The 25,657-nt window shown below is 54.4% G+C and overlaps 1 protein-coding gene across 4 annotated transcripts in view; it reads left to right on the top strand.

The window, feature by feature from the left end:
• TRABD2B (TraB domain containing 2B) overlaps window positions 1–25,657 on the top strand; it is a 220,599-nt gene that overhangs the window by 154,701 nt on the left and 40,241 nt on the right. For all 4 annotated transcript variants that reach the window (XM_057534747.1, XM_057534735.1, XM_057534744.1 and 1 more), the window contains exon 3: window positions 22,388–22,534. In XM_057534747.1, coding sequence (XP_057390730.1) covers window positions 22,388–22,534 — 147 coding nt within the window. The remainder of the gene's footprint in view (window positions 1–22,387; window positions 22,535–25,657) is intronic.

Below are 25,657 nucleotides of genomic sequence, written 5' to 3'. Positions count from 1 at the left end.
CTCAGCGGCTTCGGTTCTGGACCTCCATCCCACGCTGTGAAAACTCAGAGGGCTGGGCCAGAAGGAAGCTCTCCACAGGCCTCTGCAGCTTTGACGCTGCTCTTCCTGCTCCAGCAGGGCTGAAGGGCTCTCCCACCACCCTGTTCTCAGGCTTCAGTCTCCTCCCAGACCAGCAATGTCCCTGCTCCCTCTGTACCAGCAAACACACACTTTCGTTCTCAAGAGCCAAGCACGTCCACCGGAGACCCATCCTCCCTGAAGCCCTAGGCCTTAGTGAGCCCCCCGTCACAAGGGGAATGCAAGCAGAGGCTGGTGCTCCGGGTCAGGGAGATCAGAAGGGGCCGCCAAGGCCTCTCCCTACCCCACGAAGCCTCCAGCCTCAAGCAGGGACTGGGCACGACCCTTCCGGGGCAGCGAGGCCTCCATTCCCGCTTGGAAGTGAAGTCAGAAGATGAGCTTTTCAGTGCCTTGGTCCAAGAATGTGCTGACACTGCACCAACTTGGCCAGCTTTCCACCGCCTGCTTCTTCCATGCAGCTACGCGTCCAGGACTTCTGCCTGCCCGGCCTGCACCAGCTCGGCAGAGAGCAGGCCCCAGGGAGAACCCTGTACCCCAGGAAATGCAAGAACAGCACGAGACCAATACAGTGATGGCTCTGCCGGGCCAGCCCCGGCTCGCACTTCACTCCCGAAAGCCTCCCCAGCGTTGTGTCCCCTCAGTCACTGTTCCCTCAGGATGGAGGACTCCGCCCATAGGACAAGGGGCTTCAGGGCAGAAGACACCCTGGAGATACTCAGGGAGGGTCAAGTGTCCCAGCCCCAGGATCTGAAGTCACAGGTGTTCCCAGACCCTGTGCCCCAGCACTGTCTCTGCTGATATGCTGACAGCACAGTGCATGGTGACCTCATCGGCGTTGCTCGTCCACAACCAGACCCACCCTGGGCCCTCACATGGCCCTAACGGCAGCATAGGGCAATGAGGCTGGGACCCACACCAGGGAAGCCATGGCCCCAGGGGACCAACTCCAGGACCTAAGGGTGTAGCCCAGGGTGGCGCGCTCTCTGTCTGATGTGCTTGAAGGGGCCACAGCCTCTCCTGCAAGACCACCTGGCTCAGGGGTAAACAGTGCCCACTAGCGTGTTCTTACTGGTTTCCTGACCCTCCGCGCCAGAACAAAACCGTAAAGGCATCTCGGGGACGGGTAATGCTGCGATAATGGTCACAAGCGTGTCTGCTATTTAAGGTCTGTGTGCCTCAGGTTCCTCACCTTAAAATGGTGATAATAATAGCACCCATCTCATAAGGTCGTTAAGGGAATTAAAAGAATTAAATGAAAAGTGTAGTATGTACATTATCTCTAACTTTCACAGCAACCCTGCAAGAAAGATGTCCTCTGCTTGCATTCCCCTTGTGACGGGGGGCTCACTAAGGCCTAGGGCTGCAGGGAGGATGGGTCTCCGGTGGACGGGCTTGGTTCTTGAGAACGAAAGTGTGTGTTTGCTGATACAGAGGGAGCAGGGGCACTGCTGGTCTGGGAGGGGAGATGAGGAAAGAGATGAGGAAACAGAGGAGGAAACGCCTTGGAGGGGCCAGCCCAAGATCACTGAGTGAGTAGGAGTCTGTCTGTCCATCCTCTACCAACATCCTGCCTGTGATGAGGAAACTCAGTGGGGCGTGTACCAGAAGGGGGCTATTTGAGCCCAAGATAGCTGACTTGGGATCTGCCCTTCACACCAGAACCTGAACACCTAAGCAGCGACCTCGTTTTGGAGATCAGAGATGCCCAGAGCAGAGGGAGAGAGAGATTTCTCCCCAGGGCAAGCCCACAGGTGTGTGGGAGGAAGAAAAGCCAGAACAATGCGTAGTAGGCCTAGGGTCAGACCTAGGGTCATACAGGATCTCCCCCGAGGGGTGTGTGTGTGTGACTGTGTGTGTTTGTGACCATGTGCGTGAGACTGTGTGTATGAGTGTGACAGTGTGTGTGTGTATAACTGTGTGTGACTGTATGTCTGTGTGTGTGTGTGTGTGTGTGTATAACTGTGTGTGACTGTATGTGTGTGTGTGTGTGTGTGTGTGAGACTCTGTGTCTGTGTGCCTGGGGACCTGTGTCCATCTAGGTGTGTGTCTACGGGAGACTTTACGCAGGATCTTGTGGTGTGCTTTGGAGTATGGACGTGAGTGGGAGTGTGCACTTGTACGTGTGCGCGCGTGCGTCTCCGTGTGAAAGTCTGAGAGAGAGAGAGAGCATGTTGCCCAGCGCTGGGGTTGGCAGTGAGGTTAATTACGTTTTCTGGTTGGCTGAGACTTAATCAGCAGCACCTCCTTGTTCCCACCCCTGTAGAATATTTTCTTCCTCAGATGTCTGCCTCTGCTTTCGGATGGGATGCTGACAGCCTGGGGGGCGTACAGAGAGGGTGCCCGGGGTTGGGGGGTCTGCAGTCTGTGCTGGCCCGGAGGGGACAGGCTCTCAAGGCCAGGCGTCCATCTGGAGGAGGCTGACCACACAGGGGGTGGTTACCACCCCAAATCCCTGCAGCCTTTCCAAGGTCACAGAGCATAGACTGGTTCTGGGGGCCGGTAGGCTGGACTGAGATGGGCGGGCAGGGTCCAGTTCGGTGTGAAAAGCACTTTCTGGAAGTTGCAGTGGTCTGGGGTGGGTTGCAGCCGCTCAGGAGCCCTCACTCTTGCGCAGAGGCGTGGCACGCCGCCACCAACCCCCCCAACCCCTTGCTTGCCAGGCAGCAGCACTGCCCGGACCTCCAGGCCTGGGAGACAGGCGGGCTCCTTCCCGCCCCGAGAGCTGGAGCCATGCGTAGTTCCTGCTCCCAAAGCCGAGTCCCGAGCTGAATCAGGCTCCCACGGGCCACCCACGACGACTCCCAACAGCCCTGGGCTTTCTTCTACCCATTTTCCAGAGGAGGACGTGGATGACTCAGAGAGGTGAACTGATCCACCATAACTTGAACCCAGAGCCTCTGACTGCTAGTGATTCTCTGTCCGCCTCGCAAGGCTCCGCAGCGCAGAGCCTTATACAGAACAGCACTTGCCGGGTAGCCTCCGACTCCCTTACTGCCTGCGATTAGTATCGTTGTGTGAAAGTGATGCCCTAGATCTTCTCACACAGTGACCCCTGTCAGCTGAGGGGGAGAACCTGTGCTCATCAGAGGGGCTTCCTGCAGGAGGGGAAGGGAGGGGAGGGAAAGGGATGCCAGGCCGGGCACCACAAACATCGGGCGCGGGGGTACCCAGGAGCAAGGACAGAACACTCAGGTCAAAACTTCCCCCACTCCCTGTGTGACCTTGGCAAGTTGTTCCACCTCCCTGAGCCTAGTTTTGTTACTTTTCAAACTGAAATATTCATCATTACAGAACTGGGGAGAGGATTCATTGAGATTTTATATGTGCGTGTACAAAGTTCTCAGTATGTGATATACGGCATCAGTTGACTTTCTGTTATTCCCACGCTGGGAGGGAGGGAGGGCAGGAAGTGAGACCGACAGAGGAGGATGGTCAGGAAGCAAGGTGGGGCCCACACTGCCGGCCTTGCCAAGAGCCTCTGGTCCTCCTTCCCTGCACGGGCTCTTTCCTGGTGCCCTGGTGAGCTTGAAGTGGGCCAGGCCTGCACGGGCCAGCAAGGAAGCAGAAGGATCCACCGACACATCCTAAGGTCTGTCCAAACATGTGCTCCTGTGCTGTATGAACTTAGACAGGCCCCTACCCGTCTCTGAGCTTTGTCTGTCAAGTGAGCAGTTGGATGTGGTGGTATATAAGCCCCATCTTCCCTCCTCCTCGGCACCAGCACCTTGCTGCTAAAGGGATAGAGATTTGGGGCACTGGACTTGCACAGGAGGCCCCGGGAATGGTCACTGGTATTAAAATGCCACTAGGTTCATTCATTCATTCATGTCCCAGACATTTACTGAGCACATTTTATGTACTGGGGCTGGAGAGATATTAGTGACCAAAACAAATATCCCAGCCCTCATGGAGCATCTTACCTTCTAGTGGGAGGAGATGTGATAAGTCAGTGACTAGCATCACGTGTTCAAAGGTGGCGAGTGGAGAAAATGATAGTGCCTGGGGAGGGGGGGTGACCTCTTTAAGTTGGGGGTGGCGTGGACCTCACAGAGAAAGCGAGGCCTGATGGAGAAGGCGTCAGCCCCAGGTGTTCCCTCCTGGGTGCTCCCAGGGCCCTTGACTCCCTTCTTCTATAAGAATTTGCCCCAGTGTCTCCCGGCTGCTTCCTGGAGGAGAGCAACTATGTCCAGTTCCATCCCTCCTTCCTCAGAACCCAACCAAGGGCTCAGCCCACATAGGTGCTCTGAATCCTGTATCTACAGGATTGATCCACACAGGTCTGGAGTAGCAGCCTTGAACCTGGAGTTTGGGGGGCTTATGGCCCTTGTTTCCCCCCGTGGGAAATCCTTCCTGGCATCACCCACACTCAGAGGGAAGATCAGTCCAGCCAGCCCCAGACCCTGCACACACATAGCCGGGGGCGACAGACCCTGCTGTGTTCCTCACCCTGTGCCGCGTCCACACCAGGCCCAGAATTCCATCTGCTGCCAGATTCCAGGGCTGGAAATAATGAGGCAGATTGTCCCTCACCACTGATTGACTTTCAAGTTGCTCTGCTAAACTGGGTGCAGTTGAAGTTTTAGCAAGTCTCCCAGGGACTTCAGGCAGCTTTGGTTTCAGTCTTGTAAAGAACTGTTAAGATCCAATCAAAATAAATAAAATCAGATCCAGGAAAGCGATGTTTGTGACTGCAGACAAAACACTCAGGATATTCATGCCGAAGCCTAGCACCCCGCTTTTCGCGGGGATTCCTTACACCAGACCGGCATGGACCCATGATCTCACTGGCATGTGCTCTTAGAGGCTTGGGGCCGTCATGAGCCTCCTGCCCCTGTGAGGCTGGAGAGGAAAGTACAGGCCAGTGTGAGCACAGACAGTGTGCCTGAGAGTCCCAGACACGGCTTGCAGCAGGGGAGACTCCAGCCCCGCACTCCTGCAGGGTATTTACTGGCCTGCCATGTGCCTAGCCCTGCAGCAGCGTGAAGGACACGGGGGAAATACAGGCCCCAGGAACACATGGTAACTACAGAATCAGAAATACCAAATCGTGGGAGGGGGGGTGATGGTGGTGGGATGAATTGGGAGATTGGGATTGACATATATACACTAATATGTATAAAATAGATAACATAAGAACCTGCTATATAAAAAAATGAAAAATTTAAAAAAAAAAGAAATAAATCGGGCTTCCCTGGTGGCGCAGTGGTTGAGAATCTGCCTGCCAATGCAGGGGACACGGGTTCGAGCCCTGGTCTGGGAAGATCCCACATGCCACGGAGCAACTGGGCCCGTGAGCCACAATTACTGAGCCTGCGCGTCTGGAGGCTGTGCTCCGCAACAAGAGAGGCCGCGATAGTGAGAGGCCCGCGCACCGCGATGAAGAGTGGCCCCCGCTTGCCATAACTAGAGAAAGCCCTCGCACAGAAACGAAGACCCAACACAGCCATAAATAAATAAATAAATAAATAAATAATTAAATAATTAAAAAGAATTAAATCTTAAAAAAAAAAAAAAGAAATCATGCAAACCTGAGAAACAAAAAAGAAATACCAAATCGTGAGATGCCAAAGCCAAGGTCATAGGGCATCAGAACCACAGTAGGACAAGTAAGGCATGTGAAATCCCAACTCCAAGAATCACCAAGCAGGATAGCCCAAAGAAGCTCTTTCCAAATGCTCTCAGCCCGCCCCTTGCTATTCTGGACACGCTGGTGAAGCAAATAACGGCCAAGGCAAGGTTGAAGAGAGAAGCTCTCTCCCCTCTCCCCACTCCCCTCTCCCCTCTCCCCTCTCCCTGCTGCTTCCTGCTCTGCCAACCACCCCTTCACTGGTTCTCCTTGGCCTTAACGACATCCTCTGTTTGGTGCTTCGGATGGAATTTTTGATCAAACCCCAGAAGAAAAATCAAAGATATTTTGATTTTTTAGTCCCTGCACATTGCCAAGAGCCACCTCCCCACCGCTAAGGTTCAGAGGAACTGGCAGGGAAGCCATCACCCAGGCTTTTCTGCAGGTGGACGTGTGCCCCGAGAGCATCGGACAGGCCCTCCTGTTCGGGGTGGAGAAGCAGGTCCCCAGCAGGGGAGGAAGCCAGCGGGGTCGCTCGGGGGCACTGGTCAGAGGTGGGTTGGGAAGCCAGGCCTCCCCAGGTCCCTGCTCCCGCTCGCCGGCTGCCTGGCCCTTCCCAGGGCCACATTCTTTGTTGACTGGTTGGGGCCCTGTGCCCACTCACCAGGCTTCACCCCGTCCAAGCCAGGGGTCAGGTGGGGCCTCCGTCTGCCCTGCCGGTGCCAGGCCCGGTGAGCTGTCCTTCCCGGCTGGGCTGCCCCCTGCACTCAGTGTGCTGAAAGGGCCCCTTGTGTGGTGGCCATGCCTCCTGGCCACAGCGCACAGCCCCGTTCTCTTACCTCATAAACAGCTAATTTGTTACATATTTTCTGACGCTGTAAATGGGAGAACAAAGACCTTTTCTCTCATATTTTTGTTCAATTATGTTTGTGGGGGAACCTGATCCCCTTCAAAGGGGGGCCGGGGAGCTGGGGGGAAGCCTCCCAGGCTTACTGACCTCCCAGGCCTGCTCCTGGGCCACGGGCTGCTAGGGCCTGGGTGCGGCCAAAGGGGAGGACGGCGAGGGGCCCCCTTTGTGTCCCCTGAAGGGACTGGGCCCTCATCTCCAGAACAGATGCCAGTCTCAGAAGCAGGTCAGCTCCTCCAGCGGAAGGGAACAGCCTCCAGGAGACAGACATCAGGACTGTAGAAGGAGATCACTTTCCACGGTCCATGTCGGTGCCCTGCGATGGCCTGGCCTGTGGGTGGGAGATGAGCGCTGCCACTACACTGACAAGCCCTCTGCCTGGACCTGCGGCACGTCCCCAGGGAGACACTCCCTGGAGGGAGTGGACTTTGAAAAGAAACCCCGCAGCTGAGAAGCCCTGGGCTGCATGATTTCTGAGGCCCCTCCAAACCCCGAGGCTCTGGTCCACATTTGGGCTTTTGCCCAGCTCTGGCTCCACGTCTGCATTCTCTGCCTGCCCCATCTCTTTTGCAAAAACACACTTACTGGTTTTGAACACTAACTCTCCCCAATTCAGGAGCCAGGAGGCAGGGAAGACGTGGCCTCTGGAGGCTGCTCCTGGCTGTCTTTCCAACAGCTGGCACCCCAGCCTCTCCTTCCTTCCTTCCCTTTAGTGGGTGGCTGTGAGTCCAGGTCCCAGATTAGGTGCTGAGAATGTGAGGATGAGCAGAGAAGACATGGTCCCCACCCTCATCGTGTCTCCACAACAGTGGGCGGAAGACTGGCACGTGGCTAAAATGGCCAGACTATCTTGATTCATCCACCACTTACTGGCTGTGTGACCTCAGGCAAGTCACTTAGCAACTCTGTGCCTCCTTTGCCTCATCTGTAAAATGTGATAAAAATGGTAACTACTGCCGAGGGTTGTTGGGGACTTAAATGAAATCATATTTGTAAAGAGCTTTGTACAGTGTCTGGCATTGAACAAGTGGCTAATCAATGGTAGTTAAAATTATTATTAGGAGAAGCAGACATTAAACAAATGATTATATGTGTCAATATATGAAGCAGACTATTATGAGTAGGCTGAAGAAAGAGTACAGGGTATAGCAGAGACTTGAATGGGGGCCCCTGAACTGATCTGGGCATCAGGGAAGACATTTTCAGGAGGTGATGCTTGAACCACTATCTGAAAGATAAGTAGGAGTTAATGGGGCAAAAAAGAGAGGGATGACAGGAATCGCACACCTGGCAGAAGGACCAGCATGTGCAAAGGCCCTGAAGTGGGAACAAAAGAACACATTCAAATAAAGCCTGTCAAGGCAGCATGTTGAAAACACAGAGCGAGGAGGGCAGGAAACCAGGTGAATCTGAGGAGGCAGGCAGGCCCACCAAGCAGAGCTGAGAGGCGTGTTGAAGGAGTCAGAGGTTATGCCGAGAGCAGAGCAGAGCCAAGAAGGATTTGAGCCTGGGAGTGCTGTGACCTCATTTATGGTTTTTAAAGATCACGCCCACACACAGCATCCCCTTTCCCTGTTAGGCCCAGAACCAGTGGGCATGCATCAGGTCAGGGATGCTCAACGTACCGGGTACAGCCCGGATCCTGGGCCTCAAGGTCCGAGATCATTCTTTGCAGTGCCCTCCAACAGCACGTGGAAATAAAAGTAACAGGAAGAGGGTAGAGGGGGATGAGGGTGCAGACCCAAACAGGGCGGGGGCCAGACCGCAGAGAACCTTGGTGGGCCAGCGTTAAGACTGAACCGTGGAGAATGATTGATGGGGCGCCTTGGTGTCAGGAAGGAGTAGAACTAAATCACATTTACTTGAGTCTTCCTGGGAGTCCTGCACAGCGCCTGGCATAGAGGGGTTTTTTGGTACATGTGTGAACGTAAGTCAGGTTAGGACTCCTACTGACGTGGATAGTGCACAGGGCAGTCCAAACACCTGTCCTGAATCTGTCGATCATCTGTCTATCTCTATCTCCATCTGGTCTCTCCCTTTTACACACACATTCTTACACAACCCACAGTCTCTTAGAGCCCCAGACACCACAAGGCAGAAAGAAACTCTGGCCTGTTGCTGCCCTTCTCAACTGCAGAAGCACACAGAAGGAGAAGACAAAGACTGGAGCTGAAGGGAGGCCTTCTTAGAGGAGGTGAGCTTCTAGGCGGGGCAGAAAGGGTATGGGTGTGGACAAGTGGAGGCCAGCGAGAACTCCTGCCCCTGATCTGCCAGGGCCCTGGTGGCAGTTCCAGGCCGGGCAGTGGAATATGCCAGCATGGACCTGAGGCCCCAAGAGAAGGTTACAGGCAGGGAGCTAAGAGGCTGAGCACGCCTCCCTCTGCCTGTGGTAGATTGGCCCTTTACCTAGCAGTGTTGACAGGCGTTCTCTGTTCCCATCGGCTCACACTCGGCCTGCCCTCCCAGGTCAGACCTGCGCAGAAGGAGGCCTTGGACAGCCCTGAGTATTTCCCGTCTGCAGGGTAAGCAGATCTCTGCTCATCCAGAATACGTCTGACTTCTCTGTATTCTTTTCCCAAGACCCAAGGCTCAGATTTCAACTTCACATTCTTTTGCCTCCGGTCTAAAAACATTTTCCTTTTCTGTGGTGGGGGGAAGGAAGGGATAAGGGGGCATAAGAGACCCAAACTGCTCAAGTAAAGCCTCATTCCTGTCTTAGTCTGCATCCCCCTGCTTGCTGTGTGGCTTTGGGCACCTTCCTGCCCTCTCTGGGCCACCGCATCCTCTCTAGACAGTGAGATCCCACACAGGATCTAAGGGCCCTCCCTCAACTGACATTCTCTTGGCAGAGCCAGAGTCTCCAACGCTCCCGTCCTGCTGCCAAGAATTGCCTCCTGTGACTAAACAGGCGAAAAGCCGGAGAGGTTGGGACTGTATTGTAGTTTTGTCCATGAGGCCAAGTTCTATGCAGCTGTTGCCTTTGATGTACTCTAGCGAGAGTGTCCATTCCCTGGGCTCTCAAGGCTGCAGGTCCCATGCCAGTCCCAGGCTGTCTCCTTTTCCTCCTGCCATTCAGGGCCTGCTCCTCTTCCGTCCAGCTGCTCCCCCAAGTGGGGCTCAAGGCTTCCTGGAGTGGAAGAAGAGAGAGTGAGGACCCAGCCCTGAAATTCAGGGCAGGGGAGATGGGCCAGTGGCGGGAAAGGGGAGAGACTCAGAGCCCTGAGTTGTAGGCTTCTAGAACAACCAAGCCAGAAAGGAGCTGGAATTCTAGCCTGCCTTCACTTCCTCCATGCATCCCCAAAGCCCCCCAGGCCCAGGTGGGGCCTCCTCACCTCTCCCAGCCCCAAGAGGGCTAAGACTGTCTCCTGCCTGGAACCTGTGCTCCTCTGATCCTTTCTCAGCGAAGCAGCCAGAGGGCAGCTTCTAAATCGAAAGTCTGACTGGTCGTTCCCGTCTGTATAACTTCCATGGCTTCCCATAGTCCTCTAGATAAAGTCTGAGCTCCGGATCTCACCCCAGCTCCCTGCTCCAGTCCCAGCTCACGCCCTTCACCAGCCACACACGCTGCGCTTAGACCAGGGGATCATCGGCACTTCCCCGAACTGGCCAGGTTCAGCCAGCCTTTACGTGGGCTTTGACACTGCCTGGAATTCCTCTTCTTTCTCTTCTGCATGGTAGATGTGTGCTCTCACAAGGTATCACTGCAGAGCACCTCCTCCGTGAGTCCCGTGTGCGGTCCTCCCCTGGCTGGATGAGCCCCCCTTCCGCTGGGCTCCCACTGCACTGTGTCCATCCCTGTGCCCAGATTCACAAGTGATGTTAGCATCTGGCTGCAAGCCTTCCTTGGGTGCCTCCTGCCATGCTCCACCCTACCCTTGACCTTGAGCTCCTTGAGGATAGAAGTGGCTCCACGGCCCCAGCACCCAGCACTGGGCCTGGCACAAATCCATATTGATCTTTGAGGGGTGAATGGGAATAATCCACACACATTGGCTCCTGCTCCCCTGCAGAGCTGCCCCGCTGCTGCTTAGGGAACAGAAGCTTCTTAAAATTCCCTAAGGAAGCACAGGAATGTTTTCCAAGGTTTTTAGAGCGCTAGCTCCCTAGGCAGGGCAGACAAGTACAATTCTCCCCACTTGGCAGATGGGTGAACGGAGGCCTGGAGAAGAGAAGGGCCTGGCCCATGTTCCCATGGCAGCACATCACCAGAATGGGAACCTCACACAGCCTGTATGTAGCAGGACCCAGATTTGAGTCAGGGTCAAGCCCTGCCCCTTCTGCTGCTCTATGTGGTTGGTCTCCGAGGCACTTGTAGCCTGTGACTTAGCGGAGAAACAATTTCACTCATCAGCACCGAGTGCTCACGGAGCCGGCACCCCCGACCTCCCACCCCAGGCCACCTGGAACTGTCCACCCCAAATCCGTTGTCCCTAGCTGCTGCCCAGGCCCCAGGCAGAACAGAGGTCCCCTCCCTGCTAGGGCTCGGGAGGCTCCCCCCACTCCTCCTTGCAAATTGGTAATTGCTGTGTGGTCAGACCAGAAGGAATTAGACAAGCCCTCTAGGAATTTCATACTGATTTTGCAAATGAAAATGGAGACTTGCCTTTTGAAGTCTAGGCAGCTGTGTCAGCAGGCAGGTCTGAGACAGCAGGAAAAATAAAAACTACATACTGCCAACCAATGGATGCAGCCGCTTCACAATAATGATGATGATAATGGTAACCATGGGCACCGCCAACTGATTGCCTGCCCAGTAGACCGTTGTCCCTCTGAGAGTCTCAGTCTGCTCATCTGTGGTTCCCCAGCTATTTCCGCCACCACAGGTGACCAGCCCACTGTCAGAACATCCAGCAGAGAAGGGCTGGGTGGAGCGTGGAGCCCTCCCCCTGAGACCGAAGGCCCTTCGCCACCGGGTCCCCTCCGGGCCTAACTCCTGACACATCTTTAAACACATCATGCACTTCCGAGCCCCTCTGCCTTGAACACGCTTTTCTCTCGACCCCACTCATCCTGCACAGCCCAGCTTAAAACCTGATTCCTTCACCAACTCCCAGGCTGCATCACAAACCCCCTCTGCGACCCCAAAGGCCCCTGTTTTTCCCTTTTATCATTAACTTACCCCAGGGTTTTATAATTACCTGTTTCTCTCTCCAACTCATCTACCACCTTGAAGTTCCTCAAAGCTTTATAACTGGAAATAGGCCGGCCTAGATGATTCTGTGGGACTTTCTGATACATTTTGGTTTTTTCCTCTATTCACGGTATGTATTCAACTTAGGAGATCAGAAATGATTATTGGGGAGCAAAAAAAAATTCATGACAGATAGTTGACCCCAGGGTCAGGGAGGGCTTGGCACACTGAGCAGAGCTAAGGCTGGGGCCACGTAGCCCTGACAGTGGGGGAGCATGTGATGTCACCTACTTCTCTGAGCCTTGGTTTCCCCGTCTGTAAAATGGGGTCAGTAATGTTGGCCTCACAGGGCTGTTATAAAGAATAAATGAGCTTCCATGTGCCAAGTGCCTAGAACCATAGACAGTTTAAATCATGACATGGTGGGGTGTCACCGTCCCAAAATGTTGGGCTCATAGAACATGACAAGCAGAGCTGAGAAGTACTCCTACATCCTCGTGTCTCAGAGAGGGAACCTGTGACCAGAAAGTGGGCCCACAACTGGTCTGGAGTCAGAGCCTGCAGCACCAGAATCTAGGTCTCCAGCCTCCCTTGGGCTTACCTGTGCCTAAAACTGAAGAGCAAGGGACCCTTTTGCCATCCAACAGGGCAGACCCCACACGAACTCCCTTCCTGGAGACCCCAAGCCTCTGGGCCTGTCCCCACCCCCAGCCCAGCCCCTGCCTCAGCCCGGCTGTTAGCTCCCTACCCAGCAGAATGCTAATCTCCTCCTGTGGGTGGCTCTGGATTTATGAGCCTTTCCTGGCATGACTTGAAGGACAGAAGAGGAATGCTGGGATCTTTAAGGGTGGTCTTCGGGTGGAGAGACTAGGCATCCAGAGAAAAGAAGGAAAGAAAGCTAGGGTGAGTCAGCCTCCGCTGCCCGCCCGGGAAAGCACAGAAGGCTCAGCCAGCCCACACTGCAGGGCAGCTGGAGGACGTGGCCGCATCGCCCAGGTCCAACTGGTGGGCGTCCACGGAGCAGGGACCGTCTGTGCTAGAAGCCAAGCCCAAGTTCTTGGGTTGTGGCTGGGGCTGGGGACAGGGTAAGGGGAGGGGAGGGAGGAACGTGCTCAGAGATCCCTCTTTAGGAGGAAGACAGCTGCCCTCTCATCTTCAGTCTCATCTCCTTGCTTCACGCCTATCTCCCCGGATTCCATGTCAACAGAGCTACTGCAGCCACCTCTGCTCAGCCTCTCTGGGACTTCCCATCCCCGTTGGGGGAAGCCCGAGGCCTTTGAGGCCCACAGGCCCCACGGGACGTGCTCCCCACCAACCCCGCCCTACCTTTCTGACTGCGTCCTGGAAATCCCCCTTGCCTTTCCAGATCGACACTGTGTTCTCCCAGCTCTGAGCCCTGCAGTGACACAACATCACCTTGCCTCCTTTATCCTGATTTCAGTGGGAAGCATTGGCAGGGGATGAACAGGCAGGAGGGCAAGGAAGCTGGGATATTTCTTGCCCCCCCACCCACGCCCTCCTCCCTGCTGGCCACTGTGGTCCAGGCCGTGGAGCAGTAGCTGTGGTCCCCTCTGACCGCCGTGGCTCTGGCTGGGTTCAGGTCCCTGAACCCCCTTTCCCTTTAAGGCTTAGGGGCAGGAAAGCTTCCCACTGCCGCTGTTCCTCAGCGCTCCACCGTCTCCTGTCCACACCTCTGTGAATATTCCCATCATTCATTGTGCTTCAATTACCCTTTCAGTTGAACTTACCTCATTGGAGCTCACTGCACGGGCAGTGCACCATCTATTTGCTGCTGGGTCTCTGCCTGAGACAGAGCTCATCGACTAGTTCCCCTTAGCTCACTCCTCTCCAACCACGCTGGCCTCTTTCCTGCTCCTCACACCCATCAGGCTCGCTTCTGCCTCAGGGCCTTTGCACTTGCTGTTCCTTCTGCCCAGAACATCCTTCCTTCTCTCAGATAGTCACATGACCATCTCCCTCATCTCCTTCAGATCTCTTCTCGAATGTCACTTCTCATTGTGCCTTTCCTGGGCATCTTATATAAAATGTCAACCCCCAGCACACACACAGACACTTCCTATGTTCCTTGCCTTATTTTCTCCTTAACAACTATCACTTTGTAACATATTTTACTGGTTATTTTTGTTTATTGTCAGCTTCCTCCTACTGGAATGAAAGCTTCATTAGAACAAGGGTCTTTATTTGCTGTGTTTACTGCTGTCCCTTCAGGGTGTAGAAGAGCATCTGGTACAGAAGTGGTCAATAAGTATTTATTCAATGAATGTGTGAGTTGGTCCTTTTCGCAGGTGGGTAAACCAAGGCCCAGGGAAGGAAAATGGCTTGCCCAGGGCTTTGTGGTAGAGATTCAGATGGAGACGGGAGCTCTGGTCCTACCTGCCAGCACAGAGCCAGTCCCCGGCTCCAGGAAGCCTTGTGTTTATTTGGTGGCCTGCTGCTCAGTGGTGCAGTGTCCGGAGACAGGATTCTGTGCCAGGGGCCGGGGGACTCAACATACTGAGAAGGAAACGGGGAAGTCGTCAGCACTGCTTTGGTGCTGTCAATGGAGCAAGGAGAATGAATGAATAAATAAACCTCAGCCAGAGCCTGACAGGCTCTAACCTTTGAGGAATTCTCCCCCAGGCTGGAGAAACCTTCCTGTGAAGCAGAGCTGCCGTTCACCCCAGCCCACCTCAGGGCTGACAGACATGTGGCCCAGGGTCCAGGGGGCTCAGCTGCCACCTCTGTGCCCTGGGGGTATTGGGTTCCAGCAGGGAGCTGCTCAGGACGGGGTCCTGGGATGAGTGGTGCAGCTTTTCATCCATCCATCCATTCCCTCATTCTACAAGTATTTCTCAAGCATCTACTATGTAAGTATCAGGCACTGTGCCCTCTGCTAGAGAAACAGCCACGACCAAGAAAGGCAATTTGCCTGCCCTTGGAGCGTTCACCATCAAGCAGGAAGAATGAGCATTAAATAGCAATGAAGCAGGGTGAGTGCAATGGTCCAGGAAGTGACAGTGCTTTGGGGGACCTGCCCGGCCCATGGTCCAGGGAAGTCCTCCTGAGAAGGGAACCTCTGCAGCCAAGTGAAAGGGGAGTGAGAGCTGGTGGGTGGAAGAAGTTTCCAGGCAGAAGGGGGAGCAAGGGAGGTGGTCCTGAGGCTGGGAGGATGAGTTCGGCACAAGGCTGGAGCCGAACGATCAGGCAGGGCAAAGAGTAGAAACAGCGCAGGAGGCCATGTTCCAGGTGGGGTTCCTTAGCCAGGTGACCTCTTTCCTCTCCCCGTATGTCAGCTCTAAGCAGGCCCTATGACTGAGGTCCTAGCACCCCTCCTCTTTCCCAGCTGACCACTCAGAATTTGGGCTTCACACACTGGCCCCTACTTGTCTGTTTGTCTGTTTGTCTGTTCTTCCTACCTGTGTCTGGGTGGAGGCAGCTTGGTGGGCCAGGCCCAGGGGCAGCAGAAAGAACCCAACACCTGTCAGCTGGACCTGAGTTTGAATTCCAGCTCCAGTTCTTCAATGTGAGACCTTGTGCAAGTACTTTCACCATCCTCAAGACCTCAGTTTCTTCATATGTCATGTGGGAATAACAGTCCATTCTCTGAAAGGTGTGGGATGGTTTCTCAACATCCCTACTGTGGCCCATGGAACCTGGCATGCCAATGAACTCTGACCTCATCGCCTATCACTCTCCTTATTTACTCAGCTCCAGCCACCCTGACCTCTGCTCCTCCTTGCATATGCACGGGGCCTTTGCACCTGCTGTTGCCCCTTCTCTCATCACTCTCTGCCCTCCTTTTCTGCTTCTTTTATTCTTTGTAACACATACTGTATTTGTTAGGGTTCTCCAGAGAAACAGAACCAAGAGCATGTGTAGATAGATAAATAGATAGATAGATAGGCAGACATATACATATATACGTACAGACTGATTTATTTTAAGGAATTGGCTCATGCATTGTGGAGGCTGGCAAGTCCAAAATCTACAGGGTGAGGTGGCAGGCTGGAAATCCAGGGAAGAAGTGCTGATGCTGCTGTTCAAGTCCAAAGTCACTGTGCTGGCGGAATTCCCTTCATCAGGGAGGTTGGTCTTATCTATTAAGGGCTTCAACTTATTGGATAAGACCTACCTCATCCAATTATTATACAGCATAATCTGCTTGACTCAAAGTCTTCTGATTTAAATGTGAATCTTATCTAAAAACTATCTTCACAAGAACATCTAGAATGTTTGACCAAGTATCTGGGTACCATGGCCTAGTCAAGTCGGCAAAATTAACCATCACAAGTCCACCCCTTGTCAAGTTGGCATTCATACAGTATCTCCTTAAATCATACTTAATCTCCAAATAGATAATAACAAGGTCTCACTTATGCCTAACAATTACAAGTCTGCCTGCAACCAAAACAAGTTAATGCCTTCCCCAAAAGAGGATGCAAAGTCTTTGGGTGGTATTTATTTACTTTTCTCCTTGAGGTACCATAACTTAAATGCGATACTTAAGAGTACTTGAGTTAACAATATTTAAACACTATGGTATAAAGTCAATAAATATGTCTTATGTTACTTGATAGGAGAGAAGAAAAGAAAAAGAAGAGACAGGAGAAAACAAAGATTTTATACACACGCACACATTCTTAACAAATTAAGGAAGAAATACTCCGGACAAGGAGAGTCCTTGTTTCTGTAACTGGTCACGTGGTCAGGCTGGCATTTATAACTACCTTCTTCTATTACCCCCATCACTACCTATTCCCTTTGCCTTCTGCAAGCTCCTCAGCTAGTTGTGGTTCTTTACCTGGTGGGATGACCCAAACCTTCATTCCTGACGGGTCTGGGCCATTAGACTGCCTACACTGGGTCGTTGAAGTTTCCCACTGACATTAGTTACCCACAGGGCCTGGTAATACTGAGACGCCCTAAGGGATATCCTATGCCGCAGACGCGCTCTCCCTCACCTCCAATTCCCCCTTGGTCGTCAGGACCAGGCCCCCAGCCAGCCCAGTAACTCCCTGCTTTGCCTGTTGGTTTAGAGGCATGAGGAGCCCAAAGTGACAGCGGGCAGTCTGAACTTCCAGTTCAATGGAACTCTTGTTGTATCTTTAACATACTAAATACTAACATTTTACTAATTATTTTATTTATTCTCTGTTTCCTCCCCAGCAGATAAGCTCAGTGAGAGCAGGATTTGGGTCTGTTCTGTCCCTGACTAAATCCCCTGACCTAGAACAGCGCGTGGCCCATGCCAGGTGCTCAGTAAGCACCGCCGAGTGGGTTGGGGCCTTTGCTGTCACTTCCCTATAGTTCGGGGTGGGTGAGAAGTGACGGTCCCAGCCTGAGAGCCAGGCCTGTCTCAAACATCCTTCCTGACGAAGCGGGTCTGGCCTTCTCACGATGACGCTGCTGGGCCGACAAGGCCTCGGTGTTCACCCTCCCAGCCCATCCAGGACTGTTTATAGACTGATCTGGAACAATAAACCTGTCCCCACCCTCCTGGCGCCTGCCTCCCTCCATCCGAGGCCCATGTTTGAAGATGTGTTTAAATTCCAGGCCTACACTCAGCAGACGCTGCGGGCCAGCTCCTGGCCTGCAAGTACCGGTGAGGGGCGTGCCACCAGGATGTTCAGGGGCTCTTGGTGGCCGGGCCTCCACACACGGCCGTCCAGGGGAAGTGAGGCGGCTCTCGCCTTCACCCCGTGTTTGTTATTTCATGTCAAAGCCTTATCATAAACATTATCCTAGAGTGGGCCACCGAGGCTAGGGGCGAGGCGGGTTGGTTATTCTGAAGTGGCCGGGGGGCAGAAGGCATTGAGGCCTGGGAGTCTGAGCAGGGCCAGGCTTGAGGATTCAGGGTGAATGACAGGGAAACAGAAATCAGAGCAAGAAGGCACTTCTTCGCGCCTGTGCACTGGGCTTTGAAGGCCCCACTTTCCAGCCATCCTCTACTATAAAGGCCCGTTGGCATATCTGCCTCTAAAAGGTGCTCCGTGTGGATGGAAACCAAGTCCAATTAATCCAACAACCCCAGATGCCTGCAGAGAATCACTAGAAAGTAAATGTTTGTTGAATGAATGAATGAGTGTTACCTCCCTATGTCTGTTGGAAGCACCAAGAATGCACATGAAGAAGCACGTATTACTTTGAAGTCCTGGTCATGGGAACCTGGTTGGAGCTAGACAAAAGTAATTTCGTAGCCCAGCTCTGTCCTTTATAAGCCATGTGGCCTTGGGTCCCCTTCCCCTCTGCTTCTTTGTTTTCCCATCTGTGAATAGGGACACCTCCCTGCCCGCTCTCTCCCAAGGAGAACAGAGTGAAGTCCCGAGGGCAGTGGTGAACTAAGAGGATGGGTTCCAGGGCTGGATGGCCAAGGTTTGAATGCACATCCGCCCCTCTCCAGCTTTGTCACCTTCAGTGGGTTACTTAATATCTCTTTGCTGCAACTGCCCCCTCCCGCCACCCCAATCTATGAAATGGAGCTAATACTAGCCCTACCTTAGAGTTGCTGTAAAGGTTAGATAAATTAATATGGGCTTAGAGAGTTTCTGACGCATAGTAAGTGCTCAATAAACATAGTGACCCTAGTAATCAATGGATGAGGACTGCTTCACAAATTGCAAAGGATGGATACGAGGCAGGAGGTAGAGGGGGAAGGTCATGGGATTCAAGGTCAGCATCCTTCCCTCTCATAGTTCTCGAGTGTCTGCTGTTCAGCAGTGACCAGAGAGGCAGGCTCCCCGCCCTCACCAATCTCTCAGTCTAGACAGGCAGGGAACAGGGAATTACCTGAAATGGACATCTCAGTGGGATAAGTGCCACAACCAAGGGAAGCTCCGGGGTCTGTGATGGGGGTTGAGGGGAGTCTGGAGTGACGGGCTGGATTTCAGTCCCGACTCCACCACATCCCGGCTGTGCCACTCTAGAGGTGCTTCTTGAATAATCTGATCTCAGTGTTCTACCTCTAAACATGTTAATAATAAATTCTCCCTAGCTGTTTTTTGGCTATTTCACAAGGCTCCTGAAAGAAAATGGGTATGGCAAGGTGTGGGGGATGAATGTAGACTGTGCCTTTGGACCTCGGGAAATCCAGCCCCAGACATGGTCCAGAGCACAGCAAAAGGTCCTAGACTGGGGGTCAGGGAACAGGGAACCCACTCTGCCCCCAGCTCGCCGTGTGGCCTTTGGGCAAGCTTCATCCTGCCTATTCTGGACCCCTGTCTTTTCTCCTCTTCCATGTGAAGAGGACATACGAAGAGATCAGTGGTTCTCAAACGAGGCTCCAGGGCACCTGTGGGTTCCACAGAGAAGCACTGGGAGCCTGTCATGGGGTGGGGGGGGGTGGGCATTGAGCCGGCGGGACTTCAGGTAAATAGCCTGCCTCCTTTACCTCAATGAGGGAAGTTCCCATTTCTATCTGCTACACATTTTGAGTTCCAAGTAAGTTTCCTCTGGAAAACCATAACAACAGAAAAGGATTCCATGGCTACAAAAGGTTTGAAAAACTGCTGGGCCCTTCTAGCTCCAATCAGGGAAGGTTTAGGTCTAACTATTTTCTTCTAAGCATTTATTCCACACTTACTACATGCCAGGACTGTTCTCAGCGCCCTGCAGACTGTAGCGTGCTTCATTCACTAGAACACCTCCCAGCTCCACGAGGGCCACATGACTGCAGAAGTGACTCCATGTGTCTAAGAGGGTCTGGGGGGCCATTTCCCCCCCCCGAGCCAGGTCTTCTGGACGCCTGAGCCGATGACCTCAGCACAGGCCAGGTGGGGCCAGTGCTGAGAAGCAGCAGGGCAGGTGTGTGCAGCGCAGGGTGTGGTCACAGGAAGTCTGTGTGTCCCAGCCCCCAGAGGAGGAGGGAGCTCCAGCCCGCCTGGACGCTTTCATCCCAGGCATCTGCTATGCAGGAGGAAGTGCCTGTTGCCTTAGCGATGTCCACGGCAACAAGGCCACTGCCTGCTGCGATCCATCCCCAGCTGCCCTGCTGCCGTGGACACCCTGCGCCAGGTGGCTGCAGATTGGATTTCAGGGGTGGTGGCCAGAACCTGGAAGCCTGGAGAAGGCCCAGAGGTGGGGTGGTGGGGGCCTGACCTCATCTCCAGCCAGCTCATTATGGGAAGCAGGCTGGGCTGCCAGAGCTCAGTGCAATCCAGCTCTCCTGCCCGCCCAGAAACAAAAGTAGAAGGGGATGGGTGGAGGTGCTCTCACAAGCACAAGCTTGGCCCAGTCGCCCAAGACAGTATTTTAGCCAGACTTTGTGTACCTATTACCTGAGCTTTTTTGTTCAGATTATGTGTTCTGGAACCACGTGGCTAATGCCACTTGGCGGAAACTTCTGCCACGTGGTGGCAGCGTGCCCCAAGTGCAGACAGAATGCCGGAGTTCTAGGGGCTAGTCTGAAGGGCTTACTGAGCAACCTTGAACTATGAATTGACCACAGCAGGTGTCAAAGCACCGAAGAAAGGATGGGTGACACCCTCTACCAGGCACAGTGCTGAGTTCTGCCAATGCAAAAATAAATAGGATGCAATTCCTGTCTTCAAGCCGCTCATCGCCTAAGGGGGGAGACAGGTAGCTAAAATGCATTTACAATCTATTGTTCACGTCCTGCTGGAGGGAAGCAGGGTGGGTCCCTCATCTCTCGCCATAGCTATGCTGTGAAGCATTTACTCACATGTCTGGACCCAGCTGCAGGCAGGCAGGCAGGCAGGCTCAGTGGGCTCAGCTGGGCTCACTTGCTTGTCTGGGAGCCGGCTGGCCGTCTGCCGGACTGGGACCGCCCTGGTGGGACGACGCAAACAACTGGGCTCTGCCATGCACGCCTCTCACCCTCCAGCAGGCCAGCCTGGGCTGCTCTCAAGGCAATGTGGACGTGTAAAAGACAGCAGCACATGTGTAACGCTTCCTCCATTTGGCTATGGAGGCTTGTCATGCTGGCCTCCATGTGTAATGCAGCAAGTCCAGAGTCAGAATGTGAAGGAGCTACAGAGTTCCGTGGCCAAGGGTATGTATATAGGGAGGGGTTAAGGTTTGGGGCCATTACTGTATCACTCTGCCACACAGGGAGACCGTGGGAGCTCTGGGGAGGGGCCTCACCCAGCCCCCAGATGGTCAGAGAAGCTTCATGGAGGAGACATCTGAGCAGACCCTGGAAGGCCAAGTCTCGGTTTGCAAGTGGAAAACAGAGGCGGGAGGTTTCTCATGCACAGGGAACAGCATATACAAAGCACAGAGACAAAAGACTGCTGAGTAGTTTAGCATTTGGAGACACAGGGGCTGGAAACGAGGTCGCTGACCACAGCAGTGGCCAGGCCACTGCCTTGCAGGCTCCAGCAAAGAGCTTGGCTTTTATCCCCTGGGCAGGAGGCATCCATGAAAGTTTTGAGCAAAAAAAGAAAGATAAAGCCCATCAGATTTGTGTTTTTAAAGGATAGCTGTGGCAGAAGAATATGGGATAGGTGGGAAGGGGTGGGGGGAGTCTCCAGAGAGGAGCATGGGTTGCAGTGGACCCAGTGAGAGAGGCTTGGGCCTCAACTGGTGTGGACTAAGGCTGGGGCTGTGTTGTCCAAGACAGTGTGCAGACAGGATGAACAGGGCCTGAGGACTGCCAGGGAGGCTGGAGCTGGGGAAACAGCGAGGACAGGTGGCCCGAGACCACCTCCTGGCGTTTTGCACAGGAATTGCAATTGTTTTTCCCTCTATTTGTGCTAAATAACCCACTGACTGGTCAAGCTCCTCCCTTTTGTTGGCCAAAGGAGTCTGGGATGCATAGCTGTGTGAAGCTGGCTCTAGTCCCAGCCGTGCAGAATTGGCCACTTCCCCTCCCCTCCTGGGCTTCAGTTTCCCCATCTAAAATGGGACATTTTAGATCATCTCTCAGGGCCTTGTGCCTTGGGCAGGGCATGTTCCATTAGAGCCACGGTCCTCAAATGCCAGAAGCAATTGGACCGCTAAAGAGGTTCCCAGGGAGCCTGTTAAAAATACACATCCTGGGCTCCACCTCAGAGATTCCAATTCTGGAATCTCTGATATTTTTGTGTAGCACTCCAAGTGATCCTGATGCCTGGCAGGTCTGGCTGGGCACAGCTGTGTCCCCAGGGCCTGGCACGGTGGCCCAGAGCACAGAGGGACTGGAGGAAACACATGCTGAATGGCAGCATGGATCTGACTTGGGGGCTCAGCTCCTAAGGCCTTTGCCTGGTGTGAGGATGGCTTCTGGAGGAGGTGGCATTTGGGTTGGGCCTTGACATCTAATGGGCTTTCTGGTTTTTTGTTCATTTGTTTGTTTTGCTTTGTTTGGGGGTGCTCTTGATTCCAAAATGAGTCTGTGCTCCTTCTAGAACTTATCTAGGCACTCGAGAAGAAAGGAGTCAAAAGAAAAACTCGCCCATCATTCCAAAACCTGGACACAACTATTATTAGATAAGATATTGATGCCCAGAGCAGTACTGGGGACCTGTGAGGGCAAAGGGCTGGAGATGAGAGCAGGCTGAACGTGGTGAGAGCCCAGTGAGTGAAAAGCGGGAGACATGCAACATTCAGGCCGTGCCAGCTGGTGTCAGGCCCCTCCCATCTTTTCACACACCCTGTTTCAGGCCTGTTGCCCCAAAGTCCAGCGGGAGGAGGGCCGGTCCTGGAGGGGTCAGGGGCCTCAGCCACGGTCCCTGAGCACAGCCCTGACGCCTCTCCTCCCTCTGCGCAGGTGCTGTTTGCCCTGAACCAGACCCTGCTGCAGCACGAGAGTGTGCGGGCCGGGAGCTTGCAGGCACCCTACACCACCGAGGACCTCATCAAGCACTACAACTGCGGGGACCTCAACGCCGTCATCTTCAACCACGACACATCCCAGGTGAGGCTCCCCTCCCCCAGCCCGGGCAGCCTCCGGGACACCAGTTCCCAAGGCCAGGCCCATAGGAAGGCATTTATTAGACACCTACTGTGTGCCAGGTGCAGGCAATCATCTCTCCAGCCATGGCAAGCAGGAGCTTTGGCATCCCTGTTTTATAGATGGGCGAAACTGAGGCTCAAGGACGGGAAGAGACTTGCCCAAGGCCACACCACTTATTAGTTGTTATCAAGTTGTCAAGAGCAGAGCTTGAGCCTGGTGTGTGTGACTCAGGGGCCTAGACCCTGGAAGCTTTGCCTGTAAGAACAGGGAGGCCTCGTTGAGGCTTAGTCCAGCATCTGGGGAGGTTAAAGCCCAGGAAAGGGAAAGCTCACAGGTGCTCAGAGCCTGGGCTTGAGTCCAGCCCAGGACTCTCTGCCTCGATTCGAGTCCTAGAGGAAAGATTCCCCCCAGGCTGGGCATACAGTGAGTGGGAGCCGAGGAGCTGAGCATGGCTCCACCAGGCCTCCCGTTGCCCTCGGGATAAATTCCAAGATACTTCGTAGGCAGTCAAGGCCCCCTCTCCATGTCCTACCCTCCATGGACCTCATCACAGCCCAGGTCCCCCGCCCCAAAGACCTCATTTTGCTGACCTCTGCCACTTGTAGCACTTCCCCCATGCACCTTGCCCTTTCCCACAGCTCTGCCTTGGTTCAGGCTCCTCCCTCCCAGATTCCTCCCACTCGGGCCGTGGTCCAGTGTCATCTCACCTGCGAAACCGCCCTGACACCCTGGGTGGAGTTAGATTCTCTCCCGGGCACCTCTAGGCCCCCTGTGCTTTCTGTGTCTGGTGCTTGATTATCCATTCATTCAAGAGGCAGCTGAATTAGTCAGAACAGGCCACCTCCCCACTCAGGACACTGAATGGCTCCCGATTTTTCTCAGGATAAAGCCAGAGTCTCTGTGATGGCCTGTGTGGTCCCGTGGTCTTTCCCCAGCCTCCACCCCGTGTCCTCTGCCTCCCCCCCTGCCTGCCACATGCCACTCCAGCTGTGCAGCCCTCCCTGCTGACCCATGAGCCCACCCACACACTTTGCCTTTGCACTGGCTGTTCCCTCTGCCAGGAAGGCCTTTCCCCAGGTGTCACCATGGCTCACCCCCTCTCTGCCTTCAAGACATAATGCAAATGTCATCGTCTCAGTGAGGCGGGCCCTGACCCAGTCTAGAATTGCAACCTGACGCCCCTCCCGCCCCCGCCAACCTGTCCCCTTTACTATGCTCCACTTTTCCTCATGGCCTTTATCATCTTCTCGCGTACTTATATATCTTGATTCATTGATCAATCATTATTTATTGTCTGTCCTTTCCCACTACAGCATAAACTCCCTGAGGGCAGGGTTTCGGGTCTGTTTTATTCACTGATAATTGGCTAGAGCAGCACCTGGGACAGAGCACAACTCAGTAGATATTGGATGAATGAAGGAAATAGTTTTTAAATGCCAGGCACAGTGCTATGGAAAGGGATATGGCGGGGCGCCAGAGAGAGCTGCCCTCATGGGGCTGAGGGTCTCATAGGGAAAAAGGGGAGATTCAACAAGCAACTGCACCAAAGCATGACCCTTGCTACGAGGGGGAGTAGAGGATGCCCTTGGAGCCTGTGGCAGGAGCAGGAATTTAGGTGGGCTTGGGGGTAGGGGTGGGGCAGGGCTGGGGAGAGAAGGAAAGACTCCTGAAATAAGAGAGGTCAGAGAAGAACCTGAATTGGCCACAGACAGGAGGCAGAAGAACATTCCGGCAGAGGAAACCACGCAGACGAGCTGGAGGCAAGAGACAGCAGGAGGAGGGGTGAGAGTTTGGGCTGGAGGCATAGCCAGGGACCCCGCTAGACCCCAAGCTCCTCGAGAGCAAGGGTGTGCTGTCCACTCTCGTCGCGCTGCCCAGCACAGGGCGTGGCACAGAGCGAGTATCAGTGAGCGATGCTGCACGGGCAAACGCAGGCGTGTGCTGTGCTCAGTGCAGTGCAGAGAGTGAGGGAGAGGAAGGATGCGGAGGCCCTGCACAGAAGGCTGGGATTCCGGGTGCCCTGACTCTCTCTGGTAGAGGAGAGAGGGAGGAGAACCCTGGCAGCACGAGGCTCACAGACGTTTCACCAGCCATCCATCCACCCTGTGACAGAGCCTAGCACTTACAATCTCCGCTGGGCAGAGGCTGGCGAGCCCTGAGCAGCCAGGGAGCTGTGTGCCTGAGGGGTACCCCTCACCACTCAGGATGGCCTGGCCGTGACATGGCCAGGCTGGGGAGAGTGGTGTGCAGGACAGAGCCCTGGCCACAGAGGGCAGGACACTAAGCTGAGAGAGGGAAGAATGGGGTGACCCCGGGGGATGACAAGTTCAGATTTTCTTTGCACGGTGTCCAGAACCACTGGCGTGTCTCTGACAGGTGAACTACGTCGGGGGTCTCCTGGCAGTGCCTGTACTTGAAGTAGAGCAGAGGGCACAGGTAGATTGGCCCACCCAGATTAGAATAGCAACCCAGGGGTGCACAGGCCGAGTCTAGCCCTCAAGGGAGGGACTAGGCAGCCCCGCCCCCAGACACAGACAAGCCTAGTGTCAGGGCAGCAAGGCTAAATCCAGTGCCCGCGTGCTAACAGAGAAGGGGTCTGCGGCTGGAGGTCCCGACGTCACAGGGGCTGGAGGGGGCAGTCACCGCCTGCAGCTGGGGAGGGCTGCAGGTGAAGGTGGTATTGGACCAGGCTTGAGAGTAGAGTCCGGCCAGGTGTGGACAAAGGCAGGGGCTGGCAGGCAGAGCTAGCTGCGTGGCAGGGGCACAGGACAGTGGGAGGTCCTGAGGAATGACCTGCAAAGCAGACGGCAGACCATATGGGGGTGAGAATGTTCACTGAGGGGCTGACACCCTGGGGTGTTTAAGCCAGACAGGGACGTGGTCAGAAAGATGCCTCCGGCTGCAGTGCCGAGGATGCTGGAGGGGCCTCTGGAGGCCGGGGCCGGACAGATGCAGGGCCCAGGATGATCATACTGGAGGACAGGGGCCAGGCACACCTCACCCTTGGTCGGCTTCACCTCATCCCCCCTCCATCTCACCTTCAGAAATGGCTGAGGCCCTGGCCTCCCGCAGCTCTCCGGTCAC

This window comes from Balaenoptera acutorostrata, chromosome 1 (assembly GCF_949987535.1).
Source record: "Balaenoptera acutorostrata chromosome 1, mBalAcu1.1, whole genome shotgun sequence".
NCBI classification, from domain to species: domain Eukaryota; kingdom Metazoa; phylum Chordata; class Mammalia; order Artiodactyla; family Balaenopteridae; genus Balaenoptera; species Balaenoptera acutorostrata.
The sequence above is the reverse complement of the archived record's forward strand: the minus strand, read 5'-3'. Positions and strand labels throughout refer to the sequence as shown.